The sequence below is a fragment of the Canis lupus genome, chromosome 19 (assembly GCF_011100685.1).
Source record: "Canis lupus familiaris isolate Mischka breed German Shepherd chromosome 19, alternate assembly UU_Cfam_GSD_1.0, whole genome shotgun sequence".
Classification (NCBI taxonomy): Eukaryota; Metazoa; Chordata; class Mammalia; order Carnivora; family Canidae; genus Canis; species Canis lupus.
The window spans coordinates 27,448,847-27,462,417 of NC_049240.1; the positions used below are offsets into that span (position 1 = coordinate 27,448,847).

Here is a 13,571-nt window from a genome sequence, read left to right on the forward strand (position 1 = left end):
TCCTGAACAGCCAGCCCTTGTTGTGCAAATGGCATAACACAATTATGTCCCTTCACCTTATAGATCATCAATAATCTTCAGCCACAATATACAAATGTTTCTTGTGAAACGCTGTTTGTGTAATGAGGTAATGTTTAAATAGGAGGGTCAAAACTGGAGAAATAGAGCTGTTATTTCCCACCCTAAAACCAGTTTGTTTTTTTTTTTTCTAAAGTAAGATTTACTATGGTTTCATTTTGAATACCCCTTGCTAATGATTCTACCTGGCTGCAAACTGTGAAAGTGAGCAAGAGAAGGTCACTGCAGGAAACAAGCCACTCCAGTGATCATTTGGACAGAGAATAAATGTTTGGATTTTTGAAAATACTATTTATTTATTCATGAGAGGACACAGAGAGAGAGGCAGAGATGGAGGCAGAGGAAGAAGCAGACTCCTTTCAGGGAGCCCCAATGTGAGACTTGATCCCAGGACCCCAGGCAGAAGGCAGACGCTCAAGCACTGAGCCACTCAGGTGTCCCTGGACAGAGTAAATGTAAAATAAACTGTAGGGGACAAGACCTTGACATTTGTGAGGAAATCCACTGCTGCACAAAGCAGTTGATCTAACTACTAGTTCATTTTGCCTCTTAAGGTTCCTTTAAAATCACAACCATTAGCATACCGGTCCTAGGAATCAGAGCCATACGCTCTGAGCACACAGCAAGCAGCAGAACTTGAATTAATCAGGAAAAATGGTTAGCTGTGGATTTCTCCTACATTGCTAACCTTATAAAACACTTTGCATCCTCAACCTTCAAGTTTAGAAGCATTTCTTATATCCCTTTTGTAGCTACTAAAAATTCTCAGTCCTGTCTTATTTATTTCTATATTCCAAAACCTAGCAGAGAGGGACTACTAAGTAATGTTCACTATCTGTTGAAGGACTTTTAAGATCCTCAATCAATAAGAAAAGTTATTCCAGGCTTATCAGAAAACTTGACTTAAGGTAGAAGAATATCATAGAGCTTTTGAGGTTATGTGATCTTACTGTACATATATATGCATACTAGTTTTTACTCTATGAATGAAAAGCAAAAAAAGAGAAAAGAAGTTGACTAACTCAAATTTTAAGACCTTTCTGGGCCTCAATTTCCTCCGCTATAGAATGAAGGAATTGCAAGAAGCAATCATGGAGGTATTTCGAGTCATACAATGCTATGATTTCCAAACTGGGACTCAAAGATCCCAAAGACTGGAGTCTCCAAGCCCACAGACCTCACTGCTGTCATCCTGCCCCCTCCAGGGTTTGCATAGCTATAAACCTAGCCTTTTGAGGTCCCCCCTGTGATCTGGGCCTTAACATGCCAAAGATGAAATTCACAACTTTGTGGCCTCTAACATGTATAACAAATGCCTCCAGATGATGAGAACAACAGAGCGAGCAGCTGAAGCTGGAATTACAAAGAGATTTATTTGGGGAAAGAGAATATGACTTCAGCTCTGAGGCTGATGAATTTTGGATGACACTACTTGGCCGTAATTAACCAAATAGGGGCAAAGTCTTTTTTGTGTATGAAAAGGAGGCAACTTGAGATATAAAATGATGGTTGTAATTTTTAATGAAATTAGGAAGCCTGACAGATCATTAAACCTTACCAGAATTTATAATGCTTTTTAAAATTAATTAGCTTCCCATATGGAAAGGAATTCAAGTAGAAGCCCCCAGACAGAAGTCCACATAGCCTAAAAGTCACCAGATGGCCTGCTGAGGGTATATAAAAAAAGTTTACTTCCTTCTTTTGAGGTACAGGTGGAATGTGGTCCTGAAAAAGAGGGTAAAGGAAAAATAGGGAGAAGTGTGGTGACCAGCTTAAATACAGATGAAGATAATGAAGATCATAGCTAACACTTTTTGAATGCTTATCATATGCCAAGCACTCTTTCAAGCAATTTGCATATATGAAATGAGCATTATTTTTACCTCTGTCTTCACTAAAAAGGAAACTGTGTCTACAGAAGACTCAAGATTGTCCAGGATTATACAACCAGCAGGTGATAAAGCTAGGTTTGCATCGCTGGTGGCAAGTATACCCATGTGTCTAATATTATTGTATACTATCTTTAATAGTATCCACATTTCATTTTAAACCCTTAAGTTTAGCAATCACAGACATGAAAATGACAATGTAGAAGAATGAAGTGACTCTCATAGTTAGAGAAGGAATTTGAAAGTAGAGTTTTAAATTCTGGCTCCATATAACAATCACCTAGGAACAGCAAGAAATTACTTATACTGGGACCTCTATTCCCCAGATGATTCTTAAGTAGCGTTAGGTCTGAGATGAAGGTAAGGGATAAAGAAGTAAGGAGCTCCTGGACTGGACAGTAGCTAAACTCTGTCCCTGGACATCTTAGTTACATATGCTTGGGAACTGAGGGTTGCTCATTTTGGGCCTTGTGAGTAAAGCAATAATACGGGTATTAGGAGACTGAATATGATGCTTTCTTTCTAATAAGATTTTCCCATGTCGTATGGCTAAGTCTTGCAGATACACAGGGTAAAGCCCAAGGTTATAGAAATAATACAAAACCAGGTTCAAAACCTGTCTTCAAATGCCAACTGGTTGTGCCATTTTGGGGAAGTTGCTCATTCAACAAATTCATTTGCTATTAATTGAAATGGGCCTCATTCTGCGCTATGAACAGGGTATTTAAGTAGATATGGTCTTTGATCTTATGGGGATTGAAAACTGGTAGGTGAGACAGGTAATTCACAATGAAATACACATGTAAATAGCTAGTAGATAACTATATCGATCTATCTGTTTCTATCTATTTCTTTTTCTGTCTCTGTGTGTATGTATGTTATTCATCCTATATGCTGAATGTTTATATCTCCCCAAAATTCATATGTTGAAATCTGATCCCCAATATGATGTTATTTGGAGATGGGCTTTTGGAGAGGTGGTTATATCAGTGGGATTAGTGCTCTTAAAAAAGAGAAGCACAGAGTTCTCTTATCCCTTCTGCCAGGTAAGAACACTGTGAGAATGCCAATTATGAACCAGAAAGTGGGCCCTTGCCAGACACCAAATTCACTCTGCCTTAATCTTGGACTTTCCAACCTCCAAAACTGTGAGAAATAACTGTCCACTGTTTATAAGCTACTCAGTCTATCATATTCCAGCTTGAACAGATTAAGACAGAGATCCCTGCTTTGAAAGAAAAGAACAGCATGTTTTAAGATTTAAAAAAAAAAAAAAAAAGCAAGAGTAAGTTTATTTAAATTGGGAATCAATTGGTACCTTTCTGAGAAAATGATAATAAAGCTAAGATGATTTAAAAGGTGAGCTCAAGAAGGCAGAGGAGGAGGGGAGCCCTGCAGATGGAGTAATCAACCCATGGGGCTTGAGCCCAGATAGGGAGGGGATATGATGGGGCAGTGAAGTCAGGGAAGCAGGCAAAGGTCTGATCGTCCAAGGCCTCTTCTTCACACACATGACTTTGGTTTTGTTAAATGCAGGCAGAAGCCAGTAAAAAGTTTTCAGCAGGAAGTGGGTCAACTCTGCATTTTATGACAATCCTGCTGACTATAGCAGAGATAATGGACTAAAAGAAAGAAAGAAAGAAAAAAGGGATTGAAAGGGGGTTACTAAGTTAAAAATCCAGGTGATCAGAGATATAACTGAACCAGGCTAGAGGAAAAGAAATGGATATATTTTTTTTTAATTTTTTTTTAATGTATTTATGATAGTCACAGAGAGAGAGAGAGAGAGAGAGAGAGAGAGAGGCAGAGACACAGGCAGAGGGAGAAGCAGGCTCCATGCACCGGGAGCCCGACGTGGGATTCGATCCCGGGTCTCCAGGATCGCGCCCTGGGCCAAAGGCAGGCGCCAAACCGCTGCACCACCCAGGGATCCCCAGAAATGGATATATTTGAGATGAATTTTGGAAGTAATACTGATAGAACGTGCTGATGGATCTACCACAGGAAAGAAGTGAGAGGAGAGACTTAAAGAAAGTTCCCCATGGCTGGTGGTGGCAACTGGTGTTATCTCCGGATATAGGGAAGTCCACAAGAAGAAGAAACTGAGCATGGTTGGAGGGTACAAGTTGATTTTAAGAGTTCCCTTTGGGATATGTTAAATTTGAGCTATTTATGACATAACCAAATTGAGATATCAATCAGGCAAATGAATATATATTTTTAGAGCTCAGAAGAAATATTTGGCTTAGGATGCAAATTACTTATCTAAAAGACACTTCAGCTTTATAAATTTCAGTCTCTCTTTGTATAGTACATAGGAATAGCAATTTCTATTTGAAAGACTATTGAGGTTTGGAGTGTGTTCCACCATAATGAGCATATTAAATGAAAGTGGGGGAAGGGGGATATTGATGATGATGGTGACATTTCTAATGGAAATTGTAACTTTTTAAGATTTTATTTTTATTCATGAGAGACACACAGAGAGAGGAGAAGCAGAGAGTTAGGCAGAGGGAGAAGCAGGCTCCCTGTGGGGAGCCCGATGTGGGACTCAATCCCAGGACCCTGGGATCACAACCTGAGCCAAAGGCAGATGCTCAAACACTGAGCCATTCAGGCGCCCTCCAGAAATTGTAATTTAACAATGGAAAAGTTGCCACCAATAGGGAACATACTGGCTCTGTCTTCCAGAAAGAATCACCATTAATTCAGAATGGTGCTCTTCATTCTCCCACCTCTTCCTCTTTTGTAGTCTCTACAGGAGATGAATTATTTTGTGCAATTCTCTATTGACATCTCTACTTCAAGTGTTCATCTTAACATCAGCAACTCAGTGATGTAGCAGAATCCATGTCTTTTACTTACTTGGTTTACTCACACATGTTTGGCCAAAAACCAATCAACCTGAAAACTGATCAGAGAGAGGAAACACCCATGCAAAATTCAAAAACCACATACCTCATTTTATAATTGAGGTGACACAGGAGGAAAAATGGTAACGGAAGAGGTATTCTAGAGTTCTTATGAGAATGCAATGTAGCAAGTTTGGTTGCCAAACATCCATACATGCAAAATGTGTCACAGCCATAATGAACTCAACATATAGCAGAAAGTGGATATAATGTGTTTGAAATAACTATCTGGAAGGATGTTAAAAATTATTTTCTTGGTTCGCCATGGAATTATTTACTCCATGGAATTATTTATCAGTAGCAATCAAAATAGGAGAAAATCTTGTTTTTAGTCTTTGTAGAATGCCATGGGAGACCATGTTTGATCCTTTTCTTGAGCACAGAGAGAGAACCTGAAGGTGGCAGAGAACTGAGATCCCAGCGCCTATGACAGCAGAAGTAGAAACAAGAACAGGACATATCTCAATCTGAGACGGCCCCTAGTCTAATAGAGGATAAGGTTAATGTTTCCCAAAAAGGCAACACATAATGGCAGTACAGGGATTTCCTCCAGGGATACACACCTAAGTCAGAATGTCAGTTACTAAACATAGACTATTGGCTACATATTCTGTTCTATGCTTGATACTTAAAAACTCTGAAGTGACATTGTAGTCTTTAAAGTAATTACCACTGTGATTTGCAGATGAGGAAACAGAGGCTCAAAGAAGTTAACAGGGTTTGCTGGAAAGTTCATGTTTTTAAGAACAGACCGTTTGTTCAATTGTTCATATCTGAGCCCACAAAAGGAATCTGTTGCTTTGAACTTCATTGTGACCATGGCAAAAAGATGGCACTGATGACATGAAAGCAATGGGAACTTCCATAAAATGAGACAGTCACCCTGGAATATATAAAAGGGAATGAAGGCAGGGTGCACCCGGGTGGAGCAGTTGGTTAAAGCATCTGACTCTTGGTTTCAGCTCAGGTTGTGATCTCAAGGTCGTGGGATGAAGCCTTGTGTCTGCGCTCAGAAGGTAGTCTGTTTGTCCTTCTGCCTCTGCCCCTCCCCTCACTCATGCACACTCTCTTACTCCTGCTCCCTCTCAAATAAATAAAATATGAGAGAGAGAGAGCATGAGCTGAGGGAGAGGGAGAGGAAGAAGGACAGGGAGAGGGAGAGGGAGACTCCCCGCTGAGCAGAGAGCCCTACTCCGGGGCTTGATCCCAGGACCCCGGAATCATGACCTGAGCTGAAGGCAGACACTTAACTGACTGAGCCATCCAGGCACCCCAATATGTAAAAATATTTTAAAATAAATAAATAAAAGGAAATGAAGGCAATCAAAAAGAAAATATTTTAAAAACATCAATACTTGGGATGCTTGGGTGGCTTAGCAGTTGAGCGTCTGTCTTTGGGTCAGGGCATGATCCCTGTCTAGGGATTGAGTCCCGCATCAGGCTCCCTATGAGGGACCTGCTTCTCCTTCTGTCTCTGCCTCTATCTGTGTGTCTCTCATGAATAAATACATAAAATCTTTTAAAAAGTCAATAGTTAAGGAAAATGGAGATTAGATACATTCTTACTTCTAGAGATTTTTAAGGCAGCATAATACCAGAATAGCCTAAGGAAGCTCTAAATACATTTAATTTGGGAACTATAGCCACTGATAATCTCAGTTGTTCAAGGAGAAAAAGTGTGAGATATTAAACCTGTGTATAAGGAAGATTCTAATAAGCTCGTATCTTTTTATTATTTATAAAATGTGTATATATATATATATATATATGCATGTGTGTACATATATACACATACAAGAGAAAAGAGGCCTTCATTAGAAAGATTATTATAAAACACAGTATTGTAAGGGCACCTGGGTCGCTCAGTGGTTGAGCATCTGCCTTTAGCTCAGGTCATGATCCTGGGGTCTTGGGATCAAGTCCTGTATCAGGCTTCCTGCAGGGATCCTGTTTCTCCCTTTGCCTGTGTCTCTGCCTCTTTTTCTGTGTGTCTCGTGAATAAATAAATAAATTCTTAAAAAAAAGTATCATGATTTTACAAAATACAATACAATACAATTTAAAAATACAATAAAAACTTTCAAAAATGAAAAAGTATGGCTAGCCTCTAGATCTAAAAATTAAATACACCTTAAATATTCATGGAGTATATAGCAGTTGTCAGACACTGATCTACGTCCTGGGTAGCAGAAAGGTAGGACATGATCCCACCTTATAGAATAGACTGGTGGTTAGGTGGGGAAGCACCAGGTAACTTTAATTTAATATGATAAAACCTAGACCTGAAACATTAAACCTAAAAGGGGATCACATGACAAGGTCTAGGAGGCAAAAAGATTTCAAAAGTAGGTGATATTTGATCTGGCTGGTGAAGGGCGATCAGGAGTCAGCCTGGTGAAGGACAAGGAGGATTTTTCTGAAAAAAGGAAGCTGCAAATATGAAAATATGGAATCAGGAGAGAAGCTCATGTCTTTGCAGGGAACTAATTGTACATGCACACTCAGTGGAATTTGGATATGGGGAATGGGGCAAATGAGAGGGGCAGAGACCTGTGAGCTATGAGGAGCCCCTAAAGGGTGAGTCACTGCTCCTTTCGGGAAACAGAGGACTACCCGAACAGCTGCAGAAGCACTGGCTGAGGAACAAGGAGGGACAAGGCTGGCAAGTCATAGGCAGGCTAAGGCACAGAGGCTCTAGGACCCATAGGATCACCAGAGGAATTTTTTTTTTTTTTTTTTTTTTATGTTACTGAAAGAAACTGCTGAAGCAAAGAGAGGCAAAGTGGCTTCATTTCCCACTTTCCTGTCATTGCTGCTTGTGCACTAAAACAACAAAACCCCAAGGCTTTGTCCCTGCTTCCCTATGTGCCCGCACCTCCTGCTGCCTGGAGATGCCTTCTGTGCTGGGGAAGTCACTACTAACTTTTGAGACCCAGCTGAGGCGGATGATATCTCCAGAATCTTTCTGATGCCAGCAGCGACACCTGCTTCCTTTGTCCTCTTCATCCCGTGGACTCCCTTTGCAGATTCCTAACAGGCACATTCAATTCTTTATGGCATGTTTTTATTTACATACTTGTTACCCCATCTTTGACTCTCAGCAGTATCAATCACTCAACAAATGCTCACTAAAAATATACCGTATACCCGACATGCCTGACAGGCACAGTGACTGCCTTTTCAAAGCTTAGAATCTAGTCGAAGGAGGCATATGTCAAAGAAACAGTTACATAATTAATTAATGATATGCAATCATAAAAAATTTCTTCAAAGAAAAAAGTACAGGACTTACGAAAGTCCAGGAAAAGTTCATTTTTTATTTCTTATACCCCTTAAGGCTCTGCGTGATGCTTGGTGTATCTTAAGTGTTAAATAAAGTTGTTAGCTGAAGGAATAAATGAGTGAATGGATGAATGAATGCATGACTACGCAGTATTGCAAAAATGGCAAGACCTGACATCTTAGAAAATCATAGAACTGTAAGTTTTCTATAGTCTTGGCAACTTACTTAAATGGAATTTTGAGAAAAGGATTTATAAGCCCATAAGAAAAAAAGCAGTTTCCTAGAAACTACATTGGGTGTTTAACAGAAAGTAATTTCAGATGCATTACATGGTTGCCCCTGCTGAGATTGGACTGATATATGTGTCCATTCATTCACAAGTATTATTTAATATCTACTTGTGCCTATTAGGTCCTGAGACTTAACAGACAAGTTGCCTGTTCTCATGGAACTTACATTCTGCTGCAGGGATTTAGCAGGGCAAACAAACAAGTAAGCCAAAACAAGCAAACAAGATTAGCAAACAAGCAAACAAGATTTTTGTGACAGGCACCAAAAAGAAAATAAAAGCACATCAGATAGTCAGGGGATGTTGGTTAATGCATGGGAAGTAGAGCAGGAGACCTTAGAAAGGTGATCAGAGTGGACTTCTCTAAAGTAGCTGAATCGGAATTAAAAATTGCATTGGTGGAAAGAACTAACTACATAAATGCTTGGAAAAGCTGTTCTGTGCCCAGGGAACAGAAAGTGCAAAGGCCCTGAGGTAGAACAGCTTGGCATGTTTCAGGAATAGCTAGAAGGCCTCTAAGGACAGAAAGAAATAGAAGAAATTTGAAGAGGCTGACATGGAACATCCAATAAGAAAGTGTACTTGCCTGAAAGGAGTCTATTTTAAGTGAAGAAGGCAGGGGAGTGATGCAGTTTTGTCCCTTATTTACAAAGATCACTTTGGCTGCTGATTGTATTAAATAGGTTTGGAGAGACTGTGGCATGGAGCAGGAAGTCCAGCTTGAAGGCTATTTAAATACACAAAGTGACTACTAACAGAGGCTGCAGCTCTGGAAGGCAGAAGAAGGATGTGGATTTAGGATATGTTTTGGAGGACAGAGCTGGTGGAGCTGCTGTGAACTGTAAATAAGTTGCACATGAGAGTATAGGTTATAGGAAAGGAGGAATCAAGACTGTTTTCTGGGTTTTTTGCTCTACCAAGTGAATGAAGAGTGGTGCCATTTACTGAGATGGGAGGGAGATGTTAACAAGCAGGTGTCTGAGGGAATGGTAGTCAAGAGTTGTGTTTCTGCTCTATTAAATTTAGTAGAGACATTCATATGGAGTGCTCGCTTCGGCAGCACATATACTAGTAGACATTCATCTGGAGAGATCTAGTATATTGCCTATGTAATTCTAGAGGACAGGCCAGGTGCAGATGTGCCAATGATCAGCATATCCACCGTATTTAAACATATGGAACTCTGTAAATTCAGGAGGCCTGGGGTGTAGGTGGAAAGGGGAAGAGGTCCTGAGGCTCAGCCCTGAGATTTAGCATAGGTAACAAGGGAGCTAGAAGGGAAAACCAGGTTTTTAAAAAGTAGAAATGGCTAATTGAACCAAATGCCACTGAGAGGTTGAGTGAAGTGAGAAAAACGAAGTGACCATTGGATTTGGCGATGTGGAGGTCACTGGTGGTCTTGAATGAAGTAGCTTCTGTGGGGCATTCTGCATTAGTCATGATTCCCCCAGAGAAATAGGATGAAGATAGATAGATAAAGAGACAGATAGATAGATGTACAGATACAGATATAGTTGTATTACAAGGAATGGCTTACATGATTGTTGGGGCTGGCTAGGCAAGTTTGAAATCCATCTTCAAACAGGAGGTCAGGTCAGGAGGGGCAGGCCAGATACTCTGGCAAGAGCTAAAGCTGCATGTCACAGGTAGAATTTCTTCTTCCTCAGGGAAACCTTAGTTCTGATCTTAAAACCTTTCAACTGATTGCATCTGGCCCACCCGGACATCAAGGATAATCTCCTTTACATAAAGTCCAGTGATTGCAGATGTTCACCACATCACAGCAATGCCTAGCTTCGTGTTTGGTTGAATGACAAGACTTGGCCAAGCTAACACTTTAAACTAAACACCAGATGTGTACATACTGAAGAGAATCAGCTTCAGTGTACCTGGAGGTAAGAAGGTAGAGTCAGCAACTACAGACAAGTTTTAGAGAGAAACTATTCTGGGCAAAGGTAGGGAGAGAAGGAGAAGTGGGTGCTAAGCAGGACCTTAGGGTTTTTGTTGTTGCTGCTTTGTTTGATAGTTTACATGCAAATTTTTATATTTATAAGAATAATCCAGTCAAAAGGGGGATGAGATGACATTGGGAAAGAGAGTTGGGATCCAGAGGACAAGCTAAAGCATGTTTCTAGATAGAAATAAGAGACATTAAAAGAAGAAAGAAGAAGAAGAAGAAGAAGAAGAAGAAGAAGAAGAAGAAGGAGGAGGAGGAGGAGGAGGAGGAGGAGGAGGAGGAGGAGGAGGAGGAGGAGGAGAAGAAGGAGAAGAAGGAGAAAGGAAAAGAAAAGAAAAGAAAAGAAAAGAAAAGAAAAGAAAAGAAAAGAAAAGAAAAGAAAAGGAAAAGAAAAGAAAAGAAAAGAAAAGAAAAGAAAAGAAAAAAGAAAAGAAAAGAAAAAAGGAAAATAAATGAGAAATATATTCTTTTTTCCCCAAGGGAAAAAGCAGCAAAACTATAAGACTAGTGACTGATAGGGCACTTGGGTGGCTCAGGGGTTGAGGTCCACCTTGGGCTCAGGTCATGATCCTGGGGTCCTGGGATCAAGTTCCACATCAGGCTCCCTGCTTCTCCCTCTGCCTGTGTCTCTGTCTCTCTCTGTGTGTCTCTCATAAATAAATAAATAAAATCTTTAAAAAAAAAAAAAAAAGACTAGTGACTTAAAAGAACCAGAGGAAGGCTTGAGGATGGTCGTAGAGATGTGTGTCCAGCAGCTCCCCAGGTGCCTAACATCCCACCACTCACACTAGGTACCCGAAGGTAAGGTACTCCTGAGGGGATGCACTCAATAGACACAGAGCCTACCTGGAGAGGAATCCACACAGGACTGCGCTATTCCAAATTGGGGGCTGTTAGCTAGGTCAAGGATTGGCTTTTAGTGGATCTGTGGACTTCCTATGTTGAAAAATCTACTTATAAAAAGAATGCTATTGTGGGCACTTTTCTTAAGAGAGGGTTCCTTGCTGCCATCAGGTTCTCAAAGGGTTCTGGCACCAGAAAAAGCTTAACATGCTGCTCAAAGGTCTCTTTCAACCCTACAGTCAGCTATTTAACTTGGTGCCATGAGTCTTTCTGTGCAGGCACATCAAACAATGTGCATAAAGAACAAGGGCAATGGACTGAACTGGCGGAAAACAATGAGGACATGTTAAATAGCAATAGGATTGTTACACCAAAATAGGTGGCTGGAGTTATAATATAAATAACCCTTTTACCTCAGCATGAAGGTTTCCTGTTGTACCTAAAAGTAAACCTCTGAGTAGTGACAATTATTATCAAGAGAAGAGGTAACAAGAGAATCTGGGTGTGCCAGAGATCCTGGGATAGGAAGCCTAAACACTTACAGACGCTGTATGCTTTGTTATGGAAGGGCTAGAGTGGAAGGAAGTGTCTCCCTAATCTAATGGTTTGTTGATGTATCTGTTGTATAATACATTCTTTCTGCAAGTGCTTGTTCAAGATAAAGACAATCATTTCACAAGTAAATCCCAAAAAAAAAAAAAAAAAAAAAAAAAAAAAAAAAAAAAAAAAAAAAAAACAAGTAAATCCCCTGTGCAGAGATTTATTTTTACTGGATACTCTATGTCCATAGCTTCCCTAGGGAGCTTGTTAATATTCGGCTTTCTAGGTCCCTATGCCCAGAATCATAATCCGGGATATATAAAACATGGCTAGGCAAATGCATTTTTAAGGACCACTGCAGATGATCCTGATACAGGCATTCGGTTGACTACATTATAGAAAATTGTACAAGGAGGTAACCCAAATAGACACTTCAGCAGGATCTGTTGAACAAATTTTAGTGGTAGCAAATCATGTGTGTGTTCATTCATTGGAGGTCACTGGGTTTTGGCATATAAGCAAGAGATGTCACTGCTAAGGTAGAAAAATAATTTATGATGATGAAATTTTAGATTTAAATATAAAACTTGCAGGGAAAATGACATTTTTTGCATAATTTTTACTTTATTCTAGAGTGATTGCCAGTTCTACCCACCATCACAACCTTTCTTATTTGCTAGATGGAGCACTGCTTTTACGTTCAATACACAACAACTAACAGACTAGTGCATAGCTAGCATAATTCCAGGAAAGAAGCATTCCCTGGGCTACACTGGATTGAAATGTTCCATTTCTTCCTCTTCTAGAACAGGTGAAGAGGGAGAACCTTTTTCCCTGATGGTTCTGAAGGAAGAGTGAATTCATAATACTTCACCCCTCTTCTGAGAAAGAATGGAGCTCAAATTACTCTTCTACTTCAAGGACAAATGATGCTCAGAATCCAAGAGCTCTTAACTTTGAACTTTGTGTTGTTGTTCTCAAGCTTTTATTGTGTTATCACCCCAAAGCTCCTTCATTCCTAGACAGAAGTAGAGTGTTTCTACCTCTGGATTGAATTTTACATTTTCTAATGTGCAGAAGTTATTAGAGACTTGAAAGAATGTTAAAACAACTGAGATTGCCATCTCAATGTAGATAAACTAGTATGAGTGGGGAGGGGCTGCTCATAATACACAAGTTGAGGGCACATGCACATACTTACTATAGGAGCATCCATAGACCTCCACTCTCATGCCAATCTTTCCACTTGGATTCCATTCTAGGGGCACAAAGCGAACGAAGCGGGCTCTCACTGAGTGCAGTAACTTGTGGTGCATCACACTGTCAGCATTCATGTTTCCTGCAAAGGTCTGCAGACAGAAAAGGAGGCTCAGTGAGGTCTATGATATCATTGCATCTCCTTCTCATGCCTGAGCTCAAAGAACATTGAGAGAAGCAGGCTCCATGCAGGGAGCCCTACGTGGGACTCGATCCCAGGACTCCAGGATGACACCCTGGGCTGAAGGCAGGCCTAACCGCTGAGCCACCCAGAGATTCCAAGACGTTCATTCCTTAACAGCAAACAACATTTTGGCTTATGAATGGAAGAACGTTGGTCATAATGAAGACGCTGATGTTCTTCTTACTCTTTACTAGGCAGCTAACCGAGTAGGCACAAACTATGAGGCTAAGACGGGACGGCCACTGGCAATTATTGGTGGAGAATGGATGGGTATGTGTTAGCTGCCACCAGAGCAACTCAAATGGCTTCGCAAATACATCCCATTGAGCCAACCCCACT

The 13,571-nt window shown here is 40.4% G+C and overlaps 1 protein-coding gene across 1 annotated transcript in view; it reads right to left on the reverse strand.

Moving 5' to 3' along the window:
* Positions 1 to 13,571, reverse strand: part of CNTNAP5 (contactin associated protein family member 5) — a 785,909-nt gene that overhangs the window by 439,879 nt on the left and 332,459 nt on the right. Inside the window, 1 exon segment of the mRNA NM_001048108.1 lies at positions 12,993 to 13,140. Within this exon segment, the coding sequence (NP_001041573.1) occupies positions 12,993 to 13,140 (148 nt within the window).